Source organism: Phoca vitulina, unplaced genomic scaffold (assembly GCF_004348235.1).
Source record: "Phoca vitulina isolate PV1807 unplaced genomic scaffold, GSC_HSeal_1.0 scaffold33, whole genome shotgun sequence".
Taxonomy (NCBI): Eukaryota; Metazoa; Chordata; class Mammalia; order Carnivora; family Phocidae; genus Phoca; species Phoca vitulina.
In genome coordinates this window covers 23,761,786-23,787,771 of record NW_022589736.1, presented here as the reverse complement: position 1 = coordinate 23,787,771, position 25,986 = coordinate 23,761,786, and the positions used below count along the sequence as shown (strand labels likewise).

Genomic DNA, 25,986 nt, shown 5'->3' with positions numbered 1-25,986 from the left:
TGTGTTTGTGGAGTTTGTTTGTTTTGCTTTGTTTGTTTTTTGCTCACAAAAAAACCCAAAAAACAAAACAAAACAAAAAACCCCACCCCCACGCCTGAGTGTACAATGCTGCCGGCTGACCTGCGCAGATAGATCAGCGCGACTGGGTAAAGGGTTCTAGCCTAAGCCTTGGGCTTAGGGAGCGTGCGGCTGAGGCTGTGTCCTGTTCCAGAAGGCTCCATCAACTGCCATGAAATCAGGTCCCTTGGTGGTGTGGCGGGGGGGGGGGGGGGCGGAGAGTCTGTGGTCGGAGGTTCTGAGAAGATGGAGGACTGCAGAGCAGGGCTGGTGACAGGGACAGAGCAACGGAACTCCAATCCCAGGATCTCAGCAGCAGGGGGAGCTGCCCCAGTCCCTGCAGCAAGCACAAGGCCCTAACTAAACCCTACAATTGCAGATAAGAAACAACAGGGTCCTCAATTTCCAGTTGAGATTGAGGTTCCCAGTTCACAGCCATGAGGGGCAGAAATAACCACTCGTTCTCACCCACAGAAGATGCACCGTAGGAGAGACAGGGCAGACAGGATCTCCCAGAGGCGTCAGTTCAGTGCGGTGTTCTGTTAGTGCCATAGTCTCTCCTTCTAACTGTAAGGATTGCTATTTTGATGTTGCCAAAGCCTAACAGTGTGTCTTGTCGGCGGGAGAGACTCAGAAGTTAATGCATAACCATAAGTAAAAGTCAGACTGGGGAGGGGGGAGGTGACGTAAGCTGGTGTTTACATATTTGTATGAACCGACACGCTTTTAAAATGAAGTGTATTTTTCTAGTTCACCATTATTGCTATAGTATACACTTCGGTTGTTCACAGTTTTATGATAAGTGCTCCCTTCTATCAGCTTTCCATGTGGTACAGTCTTCACTGCAGATTAACTTGATGTATTATGCACCCTGATTTTAATTTTCCTTTTTTTCTTTTTGACATCTTTCATTATGCTGAGGTAGCTGGACTTCTCAAAAATTGTCTTTAAAGGGTTTTGTAACATGTATCACATGTAAATGACCAGACAGAGAGCTTGCTGAAGGAACTTTTTACATCAGTCACTTATCTTATCTAATTAATCATACTTACTTTTTGAAATCTGTGTCATTTGGTGGGAACAGCACACGTGCTTCCCACAGTGGGGTACAGAGTGATAAACTGAGTGGTTAGCCAGTCTGAAAAGCACGATAGGAACATTGCTGTTTGATTTCTATTTACGAAAGATTTCACAACATAAAATTTGTATTTGTACAGCGTTTTGTGTAAAGTTTATTTTTTGATATCTGGGAAACATTTCAAATACTAAGGTTTCATATAACCAGGTTAGATTGGATTCCCAGGAGGTTTGCCCCTCCCCCACCCCGGGGAATTAGTTAATTAAGGTTGCACCCAGTAAATGCTTCCCAGGAAGACTTCTGAGCTTCCATGGGGTAACCTGGTCTCTGCTGAGAGAACATATGGTGTGTGCTTACATCTGCAGAAACCATCGAGACGCTCTGTGTGGGAAATGGGACACGGACAAGTCAATCACGTTCCCATTCTTAAAGTGCACTCAATACAAAGCAATTTGTACAGCATAAAAGACATCAATAAAAACTCTATAACGTGATTCCTTTAACATTTAAAAATTGTCAGGTGAAATATTTTTGCAGTAGCTTTGCAATTATGATCATATTCACCCTGCAAGCTAGTAATTTAATAAAAAATATTAGTATAGGATAGAGAATGATTGTTATAGATCTGTAGTATTACAGGCTAGGTAGGTGAGAGGAAAAAAATCTTTCTGAAATTGACCATTGCTCTCCTATGCAACCTTCTTATTTGATTAAATTGCACATGAAGTTTAAAATAAACATCATCAGGGAAGAAAATAATACAATCTGTTTATTGTTTCATTATTTCATGCTTTTTAACTTGGGCTTCGCTTGGTAGAGCAGGCAGTTAAGAGTTCTGCAGAGCAATGGGGGAAAGCAAGCATTTTGCTCGTTGTGGATTTGGCCACACTGGATGGCTGTTTAATACAGAGATAGGATCGTCCTGCTCATGTGCATGATCTTGGAGTTTATCAAAGGATACTCCCTGTATTTTGGTAGATTTTTTTGACACGGAAGAGTTTTCCTTATTGTACTAGATCTTTCTTTTATCAAATAACTTTAAAATGTAGAGATTATTAAAATCATACACTATACACTATACACTTTGATTTTAGTTTTATTTCAAAATCAAATTTTTCATTTACCACTAAAATGAATTCATCTTTAGATTCTGCTCTCAGAGACCAAAATTGACAAGCTGAGTGATATTATATTTAGAAGTCAACTGAAAGGTGGTTTTTACTTTCTACATTATCTTATTCTGAGTGGTTCGATGATAAATACTTTCAGTATATTTGGAACTGAAAATATTTTAGGGAAAGTCAGATTCAATATTTGTCACACAAATGAAAAATGTTTTTTGTTAAGAATCGCATAATGCATTTTATGCTTTGTCTTCTTGTTATGTTCTTGGGGAACAGTGATAGCATTTTATTTGTAGAGTTTGTGATATTTTAGTATAACTTAATTAAGGAACTAAGATACAATTGTGGGAATCGGGAAAAGATAAATTTGAGATTTGTATCCATTCCTGTTCTTCCCTTGGCACTCTCAGCCAGGGGCAGTTGCTAGGTCCTGACCATATGTAATAACAACCTGGTGTTAAAAGAAGGAGTGTCATCCTTGACATTCAGGTGCCCAGAGCAGCCATCTTGCCCCCCACTGTAGGGTGTTGCTTTATTCCATTTGCTTTGGTTTCAGCTGTGGGTTTCTCTCCAGTTCCCACTGGGAGTTGAGGCCAGTCTTGAACACCAGGTCCTTTAGCCAGAGTCCTGATACTGCCCAGACGTGCGTCTTACCCCCATGAATATTTGACATACTGGCACCCATTCTAACTGCCATTATTGCATGTACAAATTCTGCTGCTTGGTGCCATGAATTCTGTCATAGAACTCACTACCATAGGACTGCTTCAATATGGATGCTGGTCAGAGCCAAGCCTGAAGTAGCTGCACCCCCCTGAACACTGGCATTGGACTATTGGCCACCCCCTTTGGATCTAACCAACTTGTCAGTTTCTCCAGACCCGACCACTTCAGGCCCAGTGTCCCCCAGGTCCCGGCTTTGTCTTCGCATTCTGGGATTATTTTACAATACACCAATTTTTTTTCTTAAGGAATGTAATTTCATGAAAGATGGTACTTGAACTTTTCTTCATTTAATATCCCTTTGTTTTCTTTTCCTGTAGTCTCTGCTTGTTCACAAAAAAAAAACCCTGAACTTATTAAAGTTATTTGTTTTTCTTTATGTATTCATTTAGTGCATATTACTTTTAACTTGGATATCTGATCAACCTTAGATAACCAGTGATATTTCACTGAATTGATTTAATGCCAACCAAACCCAAGGAATTCTTAAGGATTGTTAGGTATGCAACTTTATTAGGGAATCAAGGTACACTTTTATTTAGACTTTTAAAGTTCTTGAAAATATCTTAAAGATCTCCTTCACCAATTGCAATGTGGGATCCATCCCTCTTTTGAATATATGATTATATATAGGAGCATATATGAAAATATAATAATTAATATAATATAATATAATATAATATAATATAATATAAGAAGTAGTTACCTACAACAAATGCCATGAAGTGTTATGGGGTTCAGTGAATCCATTGGCTAAAAGTATACATATGGTGAGTGCATATTCAGTTTCATGACACCAGAATTTTTAAAGATTTATTTATTTATTTTATTTATTTTATTTTTTAAAGATTTTATTTATTTATTTGACAGAGAGAGAGAGAGACAGTGAGAGAGGGAACACAAGCAGGGGGAGCGGGAGAGGGAGAAGCAGGCCTCCCACTGAGCGGGGTGCCCCATGCGGGGCTCGATCCCAGGACCCCGGGATCATGACCTGAGCCGAAGGCAGACGCTTAACGACTGAGCCACCGAGAGAGAAAGGGAGAAAGCATGAGCAGGGTAGGGGCAGGGGGAGAGGAAGAGAGAGAGAATCCTCAAGCAGACTCCCCACTGAGCACAGAGCCTGACATGGGGCTCGATCCCAGAACCCTGAGATCATAACCTGAGCTGGAACCAAGAATTGCCCGCTCAACCGACTGAGCCACCCGGGTGCCCCTCATGCCACCATGATTGACATGAGCGTGAACAGCCTAGAGTGTAATTATGGTTAAGATACATAACATTTCTATTGGTTTACATGAAATAAGGCATAAACATATTTTTAAGCTAATTGCTTATGTTAAGATTAGAAAGACTTTAATATACAGTTTTAGATTTTTACACAACCATTGGCAGAGCTAGGACAATAAGTATTAGGAAAGCAACAAAAAAAAGATTTCAGACCGAAGCACCCAAATAACTGATTGGTAGGAGATCAATAAGAAGTCACTGCGATTTTTAGGAACCTTTGGCAATTTCCTACCACATAGCTTAGTCTCAGTGGCAAAGATAGTGTTTCTTAAGTGCTCTCCAAAAAGTCACTATGAAACTCATAACTGTCCATTCATCTTGCTTCAAATGTCCCTGGATAACCTTTTCCAATGTTGCCATCAAAAGTACAATCCATGGAATTCCTAACATGTTGTATCCTTCAAAAATTTTAAAGTTTAATATATTTTCATATAAAAAAACTGATATAATTTGTCACAGGAAGATTTGTCAAATGCAAGTGCATTTGACACTTTCATTTATACCATTTCTGGACCTTTCATTTCTTAACATTTTTTTTTAAGTAGATTCCACACCCAGTGTGGGGCTTAAACTCACAACACTGAGATCAAGAGTTTGTTTCAAATTGTTTTCCTCAGTGGTATTGAATCTACTGATGAGTCATCAGAGAAATTCTTCATTTTTGTCATTTTTTTATTTTTTAGAGATTTTATTTATTAATTCATGAGAGACAGAGAGAGAGAGGCAGAGGCAGAGGGAGAAGCAGGCTCCCCAAGGAGAAGGGAGCCCGATGCAGGAGTTGATCCCCGGACCTGAGCCGAAGGCAAATGCTTAACCATCTGAGTCACCCAGGGGCCCAAATTCTTCATTTTTAGTGTTGTCTTTTTCATTTCTAGTATTTCCATTTGACTCTTATATATATAATATATTTATATTTATATATATACATGTTATATATATAAATATATATATTTCATCTCTCTGCTGAAATTCATTATTTATTATCATCCATGTTGTTCACCTTTTCTCCTAGTTTCTTTAATATTTTAATTATAGTTATTTATAGTTATTTTAAAGTCTCCACCTGATAGTTCCAAGATCTGGGTCATCTTTGAATCTGGTTCTGTTGATTGCTTTGTCTCCTGACCATCAGTTCTTTTTTCCTTCCTTTTTTCTGTCTCAATTTTTTATTAAATACCAAACATCATATGTAGACTAGTAGAAATTGAACTAATCAGTATTCACATCTGGAAATGGCATGCCTCTTCTTATATCAGATTGTTATTGTAAGGGGTTGAGCCAATCTAGCTACAAGTTGAATTGAGTTGTTTGGTGGTTGCTGTGGTTCTTCTTAAAGGAAGAAGATGTCCTTCTGTTCTTAGGGACAGACGATGTTCCTTTTGCAGTGGCTGTGTGCTTGCAGTGGGAGTGAAAGGAACAGAGTGTTTTTCTCTTTGAGCTGCTCCACCCTCAATTTCAGCAGAACCTGTCCACTTGTGCCACAGAGGAGGTCTTTCTCTATGCTCCTATCTCTCCTTCAGTAGTAGGCAGCTCTTTCTTGGTAGTCCCTAAGTGAGGCAGAGAGGGTTCTCTCTTGCTCTAATCCAGACCAGTCTTTGGGGAGTGCTGTGTGCCTGGGCCTCAGAGGTGGGCTCTGTCAGGATTCCTGCTCTTCCTCCCTGTGGTGCTCTACCTCTGCCTGTATATGAAGCAGACCTTGGACAGGAGTTGCCTGTCCCTCCTGCAATAGTAGGAACCTCCACTTGGTATTATTACAGACTCTAAGGCCCAAGACAATGGCTTGCCAGGGAACAAAATGTTTCTTTCATTTTCCCCCTTACCATAATATTTCTTCCCCTATGCCCTATAAGCAGAAGCTTTGCTGCCCTCCCCAGCAGTTGAAAGTTTTTCTTTCCTAGGAAGGAAAGCTCTGGGAGAAGAGGGTGAGGCTTCATGCCTTACACTTCTCCACTGATCACCTTCTTTGGGTCTGATTGGCCAGAGAGTTTGCTTCCCCCCTCCCAGGGACTTAAGACTTCTCCTATCTCAGGGAAGGTACTTTTCTCTTAGCATCAGCTGATCTCTTCTTGAAGTCTGTACCATCAACAAGTGTCCTGCCCTGCCCTCAGTTACCTTCATGAGCATCTGGTAGGACATGGGATAAAAAGTTGAGAGTGAGTGTGAACTCCCCTTATAATATGTCCCCCGGCCAGTTCAGACTGCTCTGTTAACCCATACTTGCTCTGCAGTAGTTCTTTACATTTTAGCTTACTTCTCTTACCTGCATGTTGCAGCTGGCATGGTGCTGCCTCTGCTGTAGGTGAACCTGTGCATCACACCTCCCATTGGAAGGTCTTGCTCCTCTTTGGAATTCATGTTGCCTGGTCGTGACCTCAGTTCTCTGATGGGTCCAAGAAAGGTTGTGACTTTGTAGTCTATCTGGATTTTTCTAGTAATTAGTAGAGCAGTGGCTTTTTTTTTTTTTTTTTGGCATCCTATGTGGGATGCCAGAAGTCTGAAATTTTTTTTTTAATAAAACATTCATACTTATACCAAGTCTTCTCAATAAAGAAATGTCAAAAAAGAAAGTAAAAAAGAATCCTGCCACCCAGAGGTAATTATTAAAAACTCCTTGCGACCATCCTTTCAGACAAATCTTGATGCAGATTTGCACACAACAAGATATGGAAACAGTGTTCAATGTATATAATAAATTACGTACAGTATTTTACTCCATGGAGCTAGCATGACTTACTTAACCAATCTTTGTCAATTTAGTAGTGCCTTCCAGAGATACTGTTCCTATTCTTTTGCTATTATAAACAATGGCTTCATCATCTTTAGACATTTCCATCATGGAAGAGTTCTGATTACAAATTTTTAAGATTAGTTTGATAGAAGGTGTGTATGTAAAGTCTAGGATGAGCTGGAGCCAGGCGAGGAAGCCTAATCCACACAGACTTTTGTCTTGAGATTTGCAGATAGCCTGGCTCAGCCTGGATTCTGTAGGGCTTTGTAGCCCCATCATCTGCCTAGATGTTTGAGAGCCCCCTGGCAGACAGGAAGTGGCACCCTTGGGGCCCATCAAATGGGCCTTGGGGTGCATCAAATGAAGACTTGTCTTATTTTTGAGAGAATTCCCTAGCTTAACAATTTTGTTGCAAGAAAATTCACTGGTGATATATGTAGATAAATGTTTTATTTTTACTTTTGGCCTAGTCAATGATTAATGCTTGCTTGCATACAGTCTCATATTTTATTTCAATATTCCTAATTCCCCAGTCTCTTTTCTCCAAATTGTCAGCACACAGGCTGGTTCTCCCCTCTTCATGGGCTTGTCATTCCCCCTCTCCTCCACCAACCAGCACCCACCGGGACATACTGGTGTTTAAAAATAGTTGTTTAGCTTAAAGGTTAAAAAAAAAAAAAAAGGAATGTTAATGTAAAAGTCAAGATTAATGAAATTTTAGGGACAGAAGATGATCTTTCTTCATGATGAGTTAGAAAGATTGTTTTGATAGTAATATATTTAATGGTTTAAAGGAGAGAGAGTCAAGGAGGCAGGAAAGCCCAGAAAGAATGGCCAAAGTTTCAGAAGAGGGACATTTGTGGAAATTAGGAGAAAAAAGAGAATGTAATGACTCCTTCATTGACAAGAAAAGGAGAAAGTCGATCTGATAAGGAATATGGTTAATCTTGTGGTGATTAATAAACATAATTGCACATCTTCTGTTATTACAAACCTTGGCTGTTGATTCCTAATTTAGAAGATTAATATGTTTTTAACATGTTTTCGGTGCTAAAAATGGAAAACAAACTTAAGAATTATAATCTCTGGTGGGCACCTGGGTGGCTCAGATGGTTAAGCGTCTGCCTTCAGCTCAGGTCATGATCCCAGGGTCCTGGGATCGAGTCCCACATCGGGGTCCTGGCTCAGCAGGGAGTCTGCTTCTCCCTCTCCCTCTGCCTCTCCCACTGCTCATGCTCTCTCTCTCTCTGTATCTCTGTGTCTCAAATGAATAAATAAAATCTTAAAAAAAAAAAAGAATTATAATCTCTGTTATAAATGAACCTGATTTCTTAATTTTATGATTTTTTAATTATATATACAAATTCAACAGAAAATGAGAACTATTTATAATAAATTATTTCTAATCACAATTTTTGGTTATTTTTATAATTATTCAATTTACATTTTCCTACTTAGGAAGTTATCTACTTTTCTATTAATATTACCATTCATTTTCACCTCTATCTATTGTTTAGCAGTCCAATGTTTGCACCTGTCAATGAAGTAGCCACATAAAGACTAGCATGCATATTCCAGAGAAAGTGGAATGTCAGCAGCTGACAAAACAAAATGACAGTTTAATGTGCACAGAGCCAGGATTCAATATAACATGCTGTAGTAAAGTTGAAAGTTCAACTTAAACTGGAGAGCAAACACTCTAGTCTACATGTGGTGCTTTTTTTTTTTTTTAATGAAAAGAGAAGCTATCTTTGTCATTGTAAGAGTATTGTCTTTTGGAGAGATTGAATCATTATTTGTTTTATAGAAGATATGGTATAGCAACAGTCTTATCTTTAGTTATTACAGAGTTGATCATTATAGGAGAGGCAGGAAAAGGGAGCCTTGAAAAATTGGAACTCGTTTTTACTATACGTGAATTTAAACACAGGGTCTTTTTAATAAACTTTCAACTATGGATATGACTGGATATAGTGAAGTAAATAAATACAAATGTCTTTCTACATGGGAACTTACTTTGTTTTATCAAATTGTTTTCCTGACTTTTTGTGGATTACTTTTTAAAATTTGGGTTAATTTTTTCCCCATTAGCATACTGGCAAGTGCCCTCCAAAGCTTGGAATTCTTACCCCAGTGATTTCCTTGGTCCATTGTTAACCAAATGGCAGTGAACTCACTCTGTACTCCTTGTGCCTGGGGGAGAGAGGCAGTTCAAGTGGATTGTGCCCTTTGAGAACACATAGGTGGAAAGATTCTAAAAAGTGCATGCCTCTGTCATTTTGGTAATCCTCACGGTTTTGGGGTTTTGGATCCACAGAAGGTTAATGATAACCAACACTTTTCATCGTTTTTGTTAAATTAGTGTTATTATACCTTAGGCTTCGTTTTTGTCTAGCTTCCTGTCACACGGGCCATGGGAAGACTGAGTCACAGTGCTGGTAATAGTAGTTGGTGGTTTCTTCCAGGGAGTTTGAGATAGCATGTCAACAACTAAAGGAGCATTTATTTGGGTAGTTCTAGGGCCCCAAAGGGCTCTCCAGGACTGTGAGGATTCATGGAGTGGGAATTAGAGTTTTGAGAACTAAGGTAAGAGCAGTGGGTTAGGGTCCCAGGTTTGGGAGTTCCCTATCAGCCCAGGATAAATCAGAGCTACAGGTCAGCCACGCCTGGACACAGGGTTTCATCCCTGACCCTCTGCTTTTCTCTCTCTGTAAATTTCATGAATGGCCTTATCTAAGTCTTCAGCTTCAACGAAAATATTGGTGACTCCAAATTCTATCTCTAGGATCAACCCCACTCCCAAATTCCAGGCCCTTGTCCCAATTGCCTATTTTATGTCATCATTTGATTGTGCCCTAGATTTCTCTAACTCTAAGTATCTGAATGTGAACTTACCAAATTTTTTTCATTAAATAAGAACAGAATACTAGCATACAAAATTGTCCCTACTCCAATTATTCTTTTCTTTTTTTTTTTGTCTTAGTGAATGGTACCATTGTCCATCTAGTTGCCCAAATAAGAAATTCTAGGCAGTTACCTTTTCACTCAAAGAGTGCCCTAAGTTCTACCTCTGTGAGCCCTGTTCTGTTTTCTGTTGTATCTTTAGTTCCTAGAATGTTTTCTGTCACATAGTAAGAATTCAGCAAATATTTAGTGAGTGAAAAAACAAAGAGAACAAACAGCCATTGGCTCCATAAGAAAGATGGTTAATTCAGGGAATGGACAAGGACTTAAAAGACATTTTTAAAATAAGTATATCTGGGGAAACATTCATGAGAAACTTCTCCATTAAGGAAGGACAGGCAGCTATGGGAAAGGAACAGCCTAAGGGAAAGAACAATTTCTTAGAAGTAACAACAACAACAACAACAACAAAAACAAAACAAAACACCAATGGGCAGACTGAATAATAAAACTGACACAGCTGAAGACCCAATTAATAATCTGGAAGATTTGGGCACCTGGGTGGCTCAGTTGGTTAAGCGTCTGACTCTTGATTTCGGCTCAGGTCATGATCTCAGGGTTGTGGGATCGAGCCCCACATTGGGCTGCATGCTTAGCACTGAGTCTGCTTAAGATTCTCTCTCTCCCTCTCCCTCTCCCCTTCCCACCTCACGCTCTCTCTCTCTCAAATAAATAAATAAATCTTTAAAAAAATAATCTGGAAGATTAAGTGAACAGAGTCTCTTAGAACATAGTGTAAAATGGCAGACAGAAATTATGAGAAAAGTTAAAATATGAAGGATGGATCCAAGAGGTCTAATACCTTTCTAATAGAGTTTTCAGGAAGCAAGACAGGTACAATGGAAGTAAGACAGCAATAAAAGAAATAAAATAAAATTTCCATAAACTAAAGCAAAGGAACATTAAGATTCAGATGGAAAGGCCCATCAAGTGCTAAACAGGATTGAAATGAAAAGCAGAGTATCTGTTGTATTTTATCAAATCTCAGATGACAGTGGTTAAGACACATATTTATTTTATGTACCACGAGCAAGGCAAAACTGCTGCCTATTAAATTATGATGTGCACACAGTTGTAAGGCACCTCTTTCAAAGATGTTAAAACACTGAGTGGGACACAGAATATGTCTTAAAATTGATGAAAACAGCAGGTACATTCTGGTGAAATTTTAGGTCTCTAAGAATAAAGAAGAGAAAAAAAAACAGTTTATCTATAATGGAACAAAAAAAGGAAACTAATTTTCTCATCAGCATCACTGGTTGCTACAAGCAAATAAAGCAAAGTTTTCAAAAGGAAAAAAAATTGAATCCTAGTTCTTATATCCAACTAAAGTCTCAACTGAGTATGGAAGAGAAATAAAGATATTTTTGAATGTGTGAAAACTCAAAAAGTTTGTTATATGTGGAAACTGTTGAAAGAAATTATTCAAGAAACACTCTAACCAAATATAGAAAGAATCCAATATGCAGGATGATAAGGACCCAAGAAGAAGGAGAAAGGAAGTGTGACTCAGAAGTAAAGGGAGCTAGAAAATGAAAAGTTGTAACATTAGGGGCGCCTGGCTGGATCAGTCGGTTAAGCGTCTGCCTTCGGCTCAGGTCATGATCCCGGGGTCCTGGGATCGAGCCCCGCATCGGGCTCCCTGCTCAGCGGGGAGCCTGCTTGTCCCTTTCTCTCTGCCTGCCGCTCCGCTCACTCTCTCAACCTCTCTGTCAAATAAACAAATAAAATCTTAAGAAAAAAAAGTTGTAACTGTAGAGCAGCCCTGGGAAGAGTCTCCTTTTAGTAGCAAAGCTTAGTTACAGGTTTACCTTGTCTTCCCTGTGGAGCCAATTACACTTCTTGGTCTTGCAGTAAATAATGTTTGCAGAAACACATTTCACTTTTCAGATTCAGGCTGTAGATAAAGCGTGGGGCACTTAATTAGAGTTTGAGAACAATCCTATAGACATTAACAATGTAAAAATAACAGTCCTTCCCAAAACTGGGAGGTGGCGAGAGTGAAGAGTGTTAGGGGGAAAAAAAAGACTAAATAAATTTCCCATCTTTCACAGCAGGGAATTAACAAATCAAAATATAGAAGTTTACATATTTTGAAATGATAATAAAGGCAACTATGATGTGAGTTAAACATCTGCAAATTAAAAAAAACCCAGGCATGTGAGGGAGAGAGAGAGAGAAGGCAGAAGATAATGTGAATGCTTTAAATTCTGAATCTTTATTTGTGGAGAAGCCCAAATCAATAAAAGCTATTATTTATTTATAATAATGATGAGAAAAATGAAAACAAAACACAATGAGCAAACAAAACCTTAACTTCTGGGAAGTGAGAATCTCAGGTTCAGGTATGCTATTTGCAGTTCATTTAAAAAATGCATGTATTATCTATTATGAAAAATCTAAAATAATATGAGGGGCGCCTGGGTGGCTCAGTTGGTTGAGCGCCGACTCTTGATTTCGGCTCAGGTCCTGATCTCAGGGTCATAGGATTGAGCCCCTACTGGGGCCCGTACTCAGCATGGAGTCTGCTTGAAATTCTCTCCCTCTTCCTCCCCCCAGCCCTCCCCCACTTGCACATGCGCCTTTCTCAAATAATAAAGAAAGAAAATCTTTACAAAAAGCTAAAGTAATATGAATGAAGAAGTCAATAGGTAGCATATAGAAGTAAACGTAATATATGTTAACTGTCTGGCACATAATAGGCACTCAATAAACTATAGCTTTTAGGGCTGTTGCTACAAATTTTGTTATTTTTAATTTGTGGCAGCTGATGTTGGCAGGGTTCTCTCTGTTCCCTCGGATATGAATAAAACTGGTTCAAACCCCCATTCTGTGCTTTGTGGCAGCCTAGACCATGTCCCGGGTTTTCTGCAGATGCCCACGGCATCTGCTGGTTGTCGCCGTGTCTAGCTCCTTCTTCCACTGAACTAAGTCAGTTTCTGAGTGTCACTGTGCTCTGCTTCCCATCCCAGTTCCCATTTTGTTTAATCAGACCTTGAATTTCATCCAATTATGCGATGTCTATTAAAACAACCCGCTCGCAGGACCCCTTTGTATATGTAAATTTGAGGAGGTTGAAGAAGGTAAGTGACAGGGACCAGGCATCACCAAGATGCCATTTCAAATTAAATAGTGGCCATCACCCCTGGACACCGGTCACCCACAATGTCACCAGACGCTAGCACCACCAAGCCTTGTGGCCTTGCCTGGCCATTCTCTCTCTCTCTCTCTCTCTCACACACACACACTCTCTTTCTCTCTTCCCAGTCCTTCTAATTACTCAGGGGAAGTTAGCTCTAAGTTCCTTTTACTCTCTTCTGCAGCACTCTCTAGCTCCTTTTCCCGGACCTGGCTCTAGACTTTCCTGGGTGGAGCCCACCTTACCAAGATGGGCAACAGATTCAGGGCCTTTTGGGTCACAGAACCCACCAGAGAGGTAGTGGTAGTAATAAGGAGCACCTTTTTCTGTCTTTTGTGTAGGAACACAGAGATAGCTAAACAAGCAGATTTTTATATTCAGTATGCTTTCTCACTGCCATCTGCTCTTAACATCAGAGAGATAACACTAGTGAAAAGTCATTATAATTATCATTTCAATCATGTAAATCATCATTTAAAATAAAGTTTCCTTAAAGGTTATCACTACACTAATAACTGCCCACTTCATTAAAAAAAAAAGTATAATAGTAAAATTTGGCCAATATAGGAGTGCAGAGAAATGCACTTTAAAAAGATGGTAGTGGGAAAGTTGGTTTTAATGGACTGTGATTGTCCAGTTGCAAAGGCAATGTACAAAAGCCCTGGGCTTTATACATTAGGGAAGGCAGAGAAGACCCCTGCAGGACTATGGTTGGCATATTCTAAGACTCAGTTGCCTATCTCTAAGCTGCAGAAAAACTACACCTTTATGCACTGATTTGAAATGTTATATTTACGTTGGTTTATTTTCACGCCAGGTGAGGCATGCAAAACCAGCTGCGGTACACGAAGAAAAGGTGAAATTGTCAGTGGCTAAGGTATAATAATGACTAATATGACCATTACTATTAACATGCTTATTGTTTATATTGATGCTGGCTATTCTTAAAAAGTGGCAATGACTTTGAAAGCTACACCGAGAGTGGGTCTCATGAAGAGACAAAGACCTGATTCACACTGTAGTCTGATTCCGGGGTACGTCCGGGCTGGATCCAAAGAAATCTCTCTCATTTGTGATATGCCTACAATTCCACTGTTAGAGATTCATTCCTTTTGCCAAACTTTGTCCCCTTGTAATATATAAACAATCCTGAGAAATGGGTGACATAAAGCTCTAATGTGATTGACTTGGTCAGATCCTTTCCTGAGAACAGTTTTGGTAAGAAAAAAAGAAAGAAGGAAAGAAAATAGAGTAACTGGAGCAGGTCCTGCCTATAATGAGCTGGAGAGGTCACAGTAAGAGAGAGAAAACAAGATTTAGAAAAAGGGATACCTGGTAGGGGAGGGGTGATGAAGATAAGTTTTGATTGCTTTGTAATATTGCTTAGAACTGGCTGCCTTTAAATGAATCACTTATAGGACATGGAGGATGGGATCTTTAATTCTTGCAATTTATGGGGACTTGCAAGTAAATGTAACTCACTATTCCCTCAAATTATTTTTGATAGGTAGAATGTGCATGCTATTTAATAGAAATAGCTTTTAAGATTTATGGAGAAAGAATATATTGTTCATGTAATTCACTTTGTGATGTGTTTTCTATTGAAAGATTGAAGACAGACATATTTTGGAGGAGCAAATACAAGTACTAAAGGCTAATTTAGAAAAAGAGAAAAAGAAGACAGAAAGGTACTGGTAATAATGAAGCATAATTGTTCGTTTGTAGCTAATACAACATTTAACCATCTATAAATCTATTACAGATTTAAGAAAGAATCAGAACAGATAAACAAAAACTGGGAAAAGAAATTCTATATTCTCAGGAATAGGTATGTGGTGATATGTATAAATTCTATTTATAAAAATGTGACTAATCATCTTTTAAAAAGTGACTAATGTACATTTTTCTGTGCATATTAATTAATATAAAATACCAGCATACACCTTTAAAAAGAAATGCAAAATTTGGCTTAAATAGAAGAGTTGTCAAAGTCACTTCAAAGAAAAAATAATTCAATATTCTATTACATTCCCTATCTCCATATTTCAATTTTAAAGGATCAACAGGATAGACAGCCTCTTCTTGATATCTGGTTTAATCAGACCTACCTAGTCATCTTCCCGCATAGGGCTATTAAAAGAGTTTCCTGTTTATTTGCACATGATAATATTTAACTGGTCTAGATCTTCTTTATAAAATAGTTTTATATACTGTATCCTCTATTCTTTTACAGACAAAACAGCACCGATTCCTTAATTCTCAGATCTCTTCTTCACTCACATAATCATTTTAATTTATCTTCCCTACGTCACCTTTGTCTTTTTAAAAGTGGAGTAAGTGACTACTGTAAAATTCTGGAAAGGCTAAAAGCAACACCAAGTAGAGAAAATGCCTACTTTTTTTCCCTTGTCCTAACATGTTAATTTAAAACATCTATATTCTATTCTCTTGTTTCCGGCCATAATGTCACCCAGATTCTCTTCTCTTTATCACATGTTGGAAGTTCCTTTGCAAGATTTTCTCACAGTCAAGGAGCATCCAAGACAGGATGGATTCAGTGTTGGTCTGATGTCAGAGGTCAAGCATGAGACTCACACAGGACTTCGTAGGATGATAATGCCCTACATTTGCACAGCACCTCATAAGCTTACACTATTATTGTGTGTATGAGAGAGAGGGAGAAAAAAGAAATCCTATACGTTGCTGCATACATCACCCTGAAATGGTCTCAGGTGGTACACTGAGAATCCACATGCTAGCGGGAATACCACCAGGTGATGAGAGAAAGATCTCCTTGTGGTAACATGCACTCCTGCTTGTGTTTCACGTCTGTGCTGATAATGCTCTGTGCTCTGAAAAATGTGCATATTAATACCTGCCCTAACTACCTCATACAGTTATTCTAAGGATAGAATATAAATACAGGTGAGAAACAAGAGACTGAGACTGAGACTGGCTTAAATATGCACTTCATTTCCCCAAACGTGGATTTTGGACTATTTCTGAAACTGAGTAGACTCTCTTTCCCTTACTTATTTCTGTGGGGTTCACTTTGGTGTTTTTTTTTTTTTTTTAAGATTTTATTTATTTATTTGAGAGAGAGAGGGAGAACGAGTGGGGGGCGCAGAGAGAGAGGGACAAGCAGACCTCCCACCGGGAAGCCGGTCGTGGGATTCCGTGTGGGGCTTGATCCGAGGACCCAGAGATCACGACCTGAGCCACTTAACCGACTGAGCCACCGACTGAGCCACCCAGGCGCGCCTGTGGGCTTCACTTTGATCCTTAATATTTATGCTGTGTCTATCCCAATGGGATTCATCCCATATTTCAATGACCATTTACAAGAATGTCTCAGTTTTACTTCAAGTTGATTTGCTGTTAATCAAGATGGTCTACGTTCATTTCATCATTTTGATCTTTGCAGACTTTATGTTGCTATCTAAACATTTGGAATAGCAACAAGTATGATTACATATTTTCTATATGTTTTCTCACTTAATCAACTAACTGGGACATAATGTTGGGACATAACGCATTGTCTCTCTCATGTGGTTGCATCACCAAGTGTTCATTCAAGGTAATATATAACATAGAGAGTGTGTCTATCCAGGGTACTGCATCATGGTGGGGGATGGAGATTGACAGTACAGTCGCAGATTTGTATCGCTGAAATGGTCATTTCATTTCATTGTAACAGATCTTAGATCAGGCGCCATCATTTTGTTTTGTAGAGGAAAAACTTCACCTTGGCCAGGTAACGTAACAGTCGAATCCAACAATTTCTCAGACAAGTCATGATTTATATTCAGCCCCAGTCCAATTCAGAGCTTCCACCTCCAAGCTCCTTTTCTGTCTCTGCTGAGTTGGCTCTATTTCCAGGAAGATGGAACTTAAGCGGGGCCGACCAGGGCAGGAGCTAGTCTTTCCTCTTAGCGTGGCATGATGCCGTCATGGTCGCGTCTCTCCGCCCAAACGGTGTGCAGGTGTGGCACATGGGCGCAGGACTAGATCCCCACCCGCCCGGTGCCGCAGTGATGCCGCCGTGAGTGTCCCACCTCAACCCGACACCCATCTGAGCCATCCCTCGGTCCTGCCTGCTGAGCTCCTGGGGCCGGCCGGACCCACTGCTGCGCATCACTCCGGCCACGGCGCAGAGAACTTACACGCACGCTGTTCCCACACGGCGGTGGAGTGCGCGCAGCAAACTGGGGTACGTCCGCACCCTTTCCCTCCCTCCTCCTTTCTCCGCATGCGCAGTCCCTCCCAGGGAGATCGCCAACCAGCAGAGCTGGAGACGCGACGTGCCCGCGCAGGCGCACTGTGCTCTCACTCTCCTCCCTCTTCCTCTCACTGTTCTAACCCCCCTTGTTCTTGGACTTGGGGGACAGGGAAAGTTAGATAAACAGAAACCCTACGCCGCCCCTTCTTTCCTTTTCTCTCCCCACTTTCCTCCCTTCTCAGGCTTCTGGCTTGCGTCGCCTGTCACAGGAGTCCTAGGACCTTTCCCGGTACACCTGCCCTCCCCGGTCCCGTTAGTTTCACCCCTGACAGGTTTAGACTCTTGTATCTTTGTTCTCAGCCCTTGTCAGGGTGTAGTGTGGGGGGAAAGGACGATTTGGCCCTTGGTAGCTTGTTGTCGCTCATTGCCACCTGAGTATACCCACAACACGTTCATTGTCTATGAAATTCAAGATTCACAAGAAATGCCAAAGCCAAATCAGAATAAATCTGGAGTCTTGGGCACTCGGTGGTTTTTCTGAGTCTTGTGCCTTCCTCTAAATTCAGCTGTCTGTAGTCTTCTCAAAAGCTAGGCCCTGGGCTGGTGAGGGGATGGTGTGGGGTTAGCTCCTGAAGTTCAGAGTGTTCAGCTGATGGTGATCCAAAACGCAGTTTCCCAGGTTGGGAAGTGAGGGGAATTGGAATCAAAAGCCAAGCAGACATGGATGTTGATGGTAGCTTTATTTATAACTACCCAAACTCGGAAGCAACCAAGAGGTCTTTTAGGGGGCGAATGGATACATTGTGCTATGTCCAGACCTAAAAAGAAATGAGCTGTCAGGCCATGACAAGACATAGAGGAACCTTAAACGTATATTACGAGGTGAAAGAAGCCAGTCTAAAAAGGCCATGGTCCTATATGACATGCTGGAAAAGGTAAAACCATGGAGACAGCAGAAGAATCAGTGGTTGCCAAGGGCTGGGGGTAGGGAGAGATGAGTCGGTGGAGCACAGAGGATTTTGAGGGCAGTGACACTACTCTGCATGATACTACAAAGTAAGTACATGCCATTACACATTTGTTAAAACCCATAAAATGTACGACACCAAGACTGAACCCTAATGTCAACTATGGATTTTGAGCCATAAGATGTGTCAGTGTAGATTCATTGATTGTAATTAATGTACCACTCTGTTGGTTAACAGTCGGGGAGGCCGTCCATGTGGGGGGGCAGGAAGTATATGGGAAATCTCTGTACCTTGTTCTCCATTTGCTGTGAACCTAAAACTGCTCTAAAAAATTAAGTGTGTTTAAAAAATGAAAAGGAAAAAGAAAAAAGCTAAGCAGACAACCAAATGAAGGTGTCAGTCTAAAGGTGCTGTTCAGAGAAGTAGGATCCACAGTGCGTAGTAACTGGGGGCTCTGGGACAGAGGGGATGGTTTAATGTGGAGGTCCGTGGTACGTGGTAGAGCATGGAGGGAGGTCCACAATCTCTGAAGGGCTGCAGCGATCCTTTTTGCCCCCTGATTCTTGCAGTTTCCAAGGCTGAGTGTGGGGAACAGGCTATTATGATCACCAAACAAGACTCAGAACTGAATTTTCCAATGTCCTTTTTTAGCTGAGGGGAGTGTACTTCATTCTTGGAGTATATTTATCCATTCCTAAATATCTCAACCGGAAGTCCTCGCCGCAGTTTAGCCAGCCTACTACCCAAAAGATACACTTTGTTATTTGGAAATAGATCCTTTCTCAAGCAATCATCTTCATCTGGTAAAGTTATATGAAAAATCCAGTGTCCTTTTTGCTAAAATATGTGCAACAAATGATTAATCTCAAAGATGCCTGCCATGAAATTGTTAAACTGAATGAAATTAGCAGCTACTAATTGTGTGTTATTGTGTTATGTGTGTGTTGAATGTATACGATTAATGTTTTAGTTTACTAGATAGTGCCCGAGACAATACTAATCGTTTCACATGCATCAAATCCTTATTGAAACTGTAGGTGGTAGTTAAAAATAGTAACTCCAGGGTGCCTGGGTGGCCCAGTCGTTAAGCTGACTCTTGATTTCAGCTTAGGTCATGATCTCGGGGTGGTGAGATCAAGCCCTGCATCAGGCTCCGGGCTGAGGGTGGAGCCTGTTTGAGGATTCTCTCTCCCTCTGCCCCTCCCCCACCATGCTTGCACGAGCTCTCACACTCTCTCTCTCTCAAAAAATACTAACTCCACTTCTCTTATGAGAAAACTGAAGTTCAAAGAAGTTGAGTAATTTATCAGAATTCATACAGCTAAAGAGTGACAGATCTCAGTCATGGACACAGGTCTTTCTAACCCTTAAAAACATGTTACTCTTAGTTTCTTTTTCTGTACTAAAATTTTTTTTTGGTTCAACATTTAATATATACAGAAAAATACTTAAGATATACTAGTATAGTATAAAGATAGCAATATAATGAACACAAGTATTCTTACTACAAGATGAAGTGTTAGCAGTATCTTCAAAACCATCGTGTGCCCATTCCATGCCTAGTGCCTCTTCTTCCTCCAATGTAACATCTATCCTAAGTTAATGTTTATCATTCTCTGGGGAAAGGTTTTATTTTTTTGAATTCTCATTTTAATTCCAGCTAGTTAACATACAGTGTTAGTTAGTTTAGTGTTAGTGTTACTTTCAGGTGTACAATATAGTGATTCATTACTTCCATATAACAGCCAGTGCTCATCATGACAAGTGTCCTCCTTAATCCCCATCACCTGTTTAACCCACCCCCCTCCATTCTCTTCCTCTCTGGGAACCATCTATTTGTTCTCTGTAGTTAAAAGTCTGTTTCTTGGTTTGTCTCTCTCTCTCTCTTTTTTCCCTTTGCTCATTTGTTTTGTTTCTTAAATTCCACATATGAGTAAAATCATATGGTATTTGTCTTACACTGACTGACTTATTTCCCTTAACATAATACTCTCTAGCTCCAACCAGGTCATTGCAAATGGCAAGATTTCATTTTTATGGCTGAATAATATTCCATGGGGTGTGTGTGTGTGTGTGTGTGTGTGTGTGTGTGTGTATACACACAATGTATGTATAAATATCTTCTTTATCCATTCATCAATTGATGGATGCTTGGGCTGCTTCCATATCTTGGCTATTATAAATAATGCTGCTTAAACATAGGGCTGTATGTATCCTTTCAAATGAATGTTTTTGTATTTTTGGGTAAATATCCAGTAGTGTGATTACTGGATCATAAGGTAGTTCTACTTTTAACTTTTTGAGGAACTTCCACACTGTTTTCCACAGTGGCTGCAGCAGTTTTCCTTCCCACCAACAGTGCATGAATGTTCCTCTTTCTCCACATCCTCACCAATGCCTGTTGTTTCTTGTTTTGTTGATTTTAACCATTCTGACAGGTGTGAGGTGGTATCTTATTGTGGTTTTGATTTACATTTCCCTGATCGTGAGTGATGATGAACATATTTTCATGTGTCTATAGGCCATCCCTGGAGGAAGGTTTTAAATAATATCCAGTTTGTTAAATAGATATTGAGTTATTCTGATTTTCCATTTCTAGTAGATTTCATAATTTATGTTGTCTTTTTAAAGGAATTTTACCATGGCATCTGGGTGGTTCAGTCGGTTAAGCATCCAGCTCTAGGTTTCAGCTCAGGTCATGATCACATAGATCACGAGATCAAGCCCCACGTTGGCTCTGTGCTCAGGGAGGAGTCTGCTTGAAGATTCTCTCCCTCTGCCCCTCCCCCGACTCATGCGTGCTTGCTCGCTCTCTCTCTTTCTCTCTCTCTCTAAAATAAATAAATAAATCTAAAAAAATAAAAAGGAATTTTACCTTTTCGCTAAAGTGTCAAATTGATTGACTTAAAGTTGTTCATAATATCCTCATATTTTATACTTAAATTATCTGTAAGATCTAATGATGTCCCCTTTTTCATTTCTGATATTGATAATATGTGTTCTCTTTTATTGATCAATCTTGTTAAGAGTTAGTCAGTTTTATTATTTATTTCAAAGAAATCATTTTTCCTTTGTTGAATTTCTCTCATATATTTGTTTTCTTTTCATTAGTTTCTGTTCTTATCTTTATTATTTTCTTCCTTCTACTTTCTTTGTGTATGATTTGCAATCCTTCCTAAGAAGAAAGCTGAAATCATTGGTTTTCAGATTTTTTTTCTTCTACTATATACATTTCAGACTACATATTGTCCTCTAAGCACTGCTTGAGTTGCATCCCACAAATTGAGACATGTTACGTACTATCGTTCAGTATAAAACATTTTATAAATTCTATTTTATTTTATCTTTGATCCATGGGTTATTTAGAAGTGATATGTTTTATTTTCAGGTAGTGGAAGATGGTCTAGTTGTACTTCTAGATTAATTCTACTGTGCTCAGAGAACCTATTCTGAATTATTTCAATCTGTTAAAATTTTTGATACTTGTTTTATGCTCAGCATAGGGTTGATTTTGAAAAAATGATCCATGTACACTTAGAAAGAAGAGGAATTCTATCACTGAGTGCAGTGTTTTATCTATTTCAATTAGGTCAAGTTTATCCATTGTGTTTTTTATATCTTTTATATACTTACATTTTTGCTACAGTTCCAACTATTAAGACAGGAGTATTAAATTTTCCACTATGTTTATAGATTTATCTATTTCTCTTTTAGTTCTGTCAGTTTTTGCTTTAAATATTTTATGGCTACATTTATGGATACCTACAAATTTAGAATCCTGCTATCTTCTTATGAAGTTATCATTTATATGTATCATTATGAGCCATTCCTTTCTATCTGTAAAAATGCCTTCTGGCTGAATGTCTCCTTCATCTAGAATTAATATAACTGTATCACTCTTCATTGATTAAGATTGCATGGTGCATTTTTTCCTTCAACCTATTTTGTTTTTATATTTGAATGTGTCTCTTGTAAGCAGCATAGAGCTGGATTTTTAATCTGACCTGCCAGTCTTATTTATTTAATTGGCCTACTTCATTTACTTTTAGCGAGATTACTTGTATCCTTGGGTTTGTGTCTACCAACATAACACATTTTTTTCCTATTTAGCCAATCTGTTTCTTCTTCTCTCCTTTTCACCTTTTTTGGACTAATCAACGTATTTTTATTCCATATTTTCTTCTATTGACTTGTTAGTTATTTATTCTTTTCTCTTTTTGTAATTTTAACCCACATCCTTTGCCTACCACAGTCTTTTACAAATTTCTATTTAATACTTGCCCAAGAATTCTAGAACCTTAGAATCATTATGTTGTACGCCTGAAACCAACAGGATAGTGTATATCAATTATACTTCAATGAAAAAGAAAAAAGGAAAGAATTCTAGAACCTTAGAATATTTTAACTCCATTTAACCCCCTCCCACACTTTCATTTTGATTCCTTATAAATGTTTAACACCATGGAACATTACAATTATTGTTAGGCATAGTCAGTATTCACTTCCAGTAACATTTTTACTCTGTGAGCTCTTTGTTTCTTCCTGCTTTCAATGTGTTTCCATCTGGGATCATCTTCCTCCTATCCAAATAGCTCTCTTTAGTTTTTCTTTTAATATAGGTTTGCACGCAAATAATTCTGTCAGCTTTCCTTTATAGGAAAATGTCTTTATTTTACCTTCATTATTGAAGATTATTTTCTATGAGTGTAGAATTCTGTGCTGGTAGTTTCTTTTCCCTCAGCCTATTCGTGATGCCAGTGAATTGAGTACTGGCCTCCACCGGAGATGTCGAGACTTATCAACTATCAGCCTCTCCTCTTCTAGGATTCTAATTATATGTAAGTTGTGCCTTTTGACTATAACCCACATGTTTCTTATACTCCTGTCTGGTTTTTCCTACTTTTTTCTCTAGGCTTCACTTTGAATATATATATATATATTTTTTTTTCTCTAGGCTTCACTTTGAATATATATATATATATATATATATATATAGAGAGAGAGAGAGAGAGAGAGAGAGAGAGAGAGAGAGGTCTGCCTTTGACATGAATAATCCTGTCTGTGCTCTGCTGTATCCATTCTACTATTCAGCCCATGTACTGAGTTCTTAATATCATATATGATTGCTTCAGTTCTAAGACGACTACTCATTTTTTTAAGTAGATTCCAATTCTGTGCTGAAATTCACCATTTTTTAATCTATTTTACCAATCTTTTGCTCTGTTTTCTTCATCATAGTGATATTAAAGTCATCATTGCTCTGCTTTTTTCTCTCTATTCATGTTTCCATTTTTTTAGCACACATAGTAACTTACTGTATAACAACTTTATTGACATATAGTTTACATACCACCCTTTGAAAGGATGATTTTTAGTGTATTCACAGAGTTGGACAACAATTACCGCTCTCTAAATCAGAACATTTTCATCAACTCATAAAGGAACTCCATATCCATTGGCAGCCACTCCCCATTGCCATGGCTGCCAACCACTAGCAACCACTAATCTACTTTCTGTCTCTATGGATTTGCCTCTTCTGGACATTTCATATACACAGACTCATACACTATGTGACCTTTTGTGACAAGCTTCTTTCACTTGGCATAATGTTTTCAAGTTTATCTATGTCGTAGAAGGTATCAGTATTTCATTACTTTTGGTTGCCAAATAATACTCCATTGCATGGATATACTACATTTTGTTTACCCATTCTTCAGTGTTTAGACATTTTAATTATTTCCACTTCTTAGTTACTATGTATAATGCTGTTATTAACAGTCATGTACAGGTTTTGGTGTGGAACATATGTTTTCAGTTCTCTTAGGTATATACTGGAAGAAATTGCTAGGTCGTATGATAATTCTATGTTTAACATTTTGAGGAACTGCCAAACTCTTTTCCAAAGTGGCTGCACCATTTTACAATTACAGAAGCAACAGATGAGGGTTCCCATTTCTCTGTATCCTCTCCAACATTTCTCATTGTCTGTCTTTTTGGTTTTAGTTATGCTAACAGTTATACAGTGGTACCTCATTGCGGTTTTGGTCCATGAGACACACCCAGTCTCTTCTAAGACCCTCCATGTGACTGGATACTGGGACATTTTTTGTTCCTTCCTAGTGGCTACCCAAAGTTGTCCAGCATACTGGTGGCTTTGTCTCCAGAACATGCTTTCCTGAGGGTGAATCTCCTACTTTTAGCAACGTTTGCAATCTGGATAGGCTGAGAATTTCCCAAATTTTTAACATATTTGTTGTGTTTCAATACATTATAATCATTATTTTTGATGCTCAGTTTCTCCAATCGTAAGTCAATGGGAGCCCTCTTAAGGTTGACTGCTGTGTTCTTTTGGCACAGTCTTTGATGACTCCCTTAACAATAAAATGTCCCAGGCTCAACTTGGATATTTATTACCTTAGATCTAGAAACAGCCATTTCTGAAAGATGCCCTGGTTCATTTTAGGGAGAAATGTTTTTAAAGCTACAGTCTGGGGGGCACCTGGGTGGCTCAGTCGGTTAAGTGTCTGACTTCAGCTCAAGTCATGGTCTCAGGGTCATAGGATGGAGCCCCGAGTCTGGCTTGGAGCTCAGCAGAGAGTCTGCTTCTCTCTCTCCCTCTCCCTCTACCCCTCCCCCTGCTTGTGCTCTCTCTGTCTTCTCGTCTCTCTCTCAAGTAAATAAATAAAATCTTAAAAAAAAATAAAACAAAAAACACCCAAAACTACAGTTTGGGCTCCAAGATGCTCATTGATACTGGGTTGTCATTCATTGATTCTGTGCCTTTTCAGGGTTGGGAAATATGTAGTCTTAAAGATGAAAAAAGTAGGGGTGCCTGGCTGGCTCAGTCAGTAGAGCATGTGACTCTTGATCTCAAGGTTGTGCGTTCAAGCCCAAAGCTGGGTGTAGAGATTGCTTAAAAATAAAAGCTTTAAAAAAAATAACTAAAAATGAAAGAAGTAACAAACTCATACTAATATTTTAAATTTTTTACTTTTATCTCTTTCACAATGAAAATTGTAGTTCCTAACCACATGAACATAATATTAATTTGCTTTATCTTATGATTTCTATACATTTTAATTTCACCATTTCTTTTATTTTAGCTTTCATGTCCTTAAAGATGAGATGTTTACTAGGCACACATTGTTTCGTCAGTTTGCAGTACTTGCTGATACGTCCTTCAATTATATTGTGAGTACATATAATGTTTAGATACTGTTTGTCTCTTTGATGATATTTGTACATGTCTTTCTGTTCTTATTTAACATTTATTGAGCCCCTGTCTGGAGATAGTACGTGACAGTCATCTGCTAGATACTAAGGATACAAGACCGAGTGCCTGAGCCCAAAGAGCTCAATCTGGTACGAGATATAGATGTGTAAACAAATCCTTTCAATGCAGTATGGTTGGGCTATAATAGAGGCAAGCAGAAATTTCAGAGGAGGGGTGACACTAGCTGGGAAGTATTTGTCAGTCTGACCACTTGTGGGCATGGATGGAATGTAAGGAAATAGATCCAAGTATCCAGTCACTTCCAAAGGGAAAAAGGAGGCAAAAGAATCTTTTCCTAGTACCAAGCCATTCATTTTCATGCTAGAAGTCACTTGTAGATAAAGCCCAATTTTAAAATAGACTATTTTTTTTAACCTGTGTACTTAATGTTTTTATTTGGGAACTGTGATTGTAAAGGTAAATGAT

General features: G+C 39.0%; 1 protein-coding gene across 1 annotated transcript in view; it reads left to right on the top strand.

Annotated features, from left to right (window-relative positions):
* Positions 1–25,986, top strand: part of CUNH10orf67 (chromosome unknown C10orf67 homolog) — a gene marked incomplete at its 5' end in the record, with an annotated part of 133,300 nt that overhangs the window by 77,947 nt on the left and 29,367 nt on the right. Inside the window, 3 exons of the mRNA XM_032425536.1 lie at positions 14,709–14,788; positions 14,863–14,928; positions 25,391–25,478. Coding sequence (XP_032281427.1) covers positions 14,709–14,788; positions 14,863–14,928; positions 25,391–25,478 — 234 coding nt within the window. The remainder of the gene's footprint in view (positions 1–14,708; positions 14,789–14,862; positions 14,929–25,390; positions 25,479–25,986) is intronic.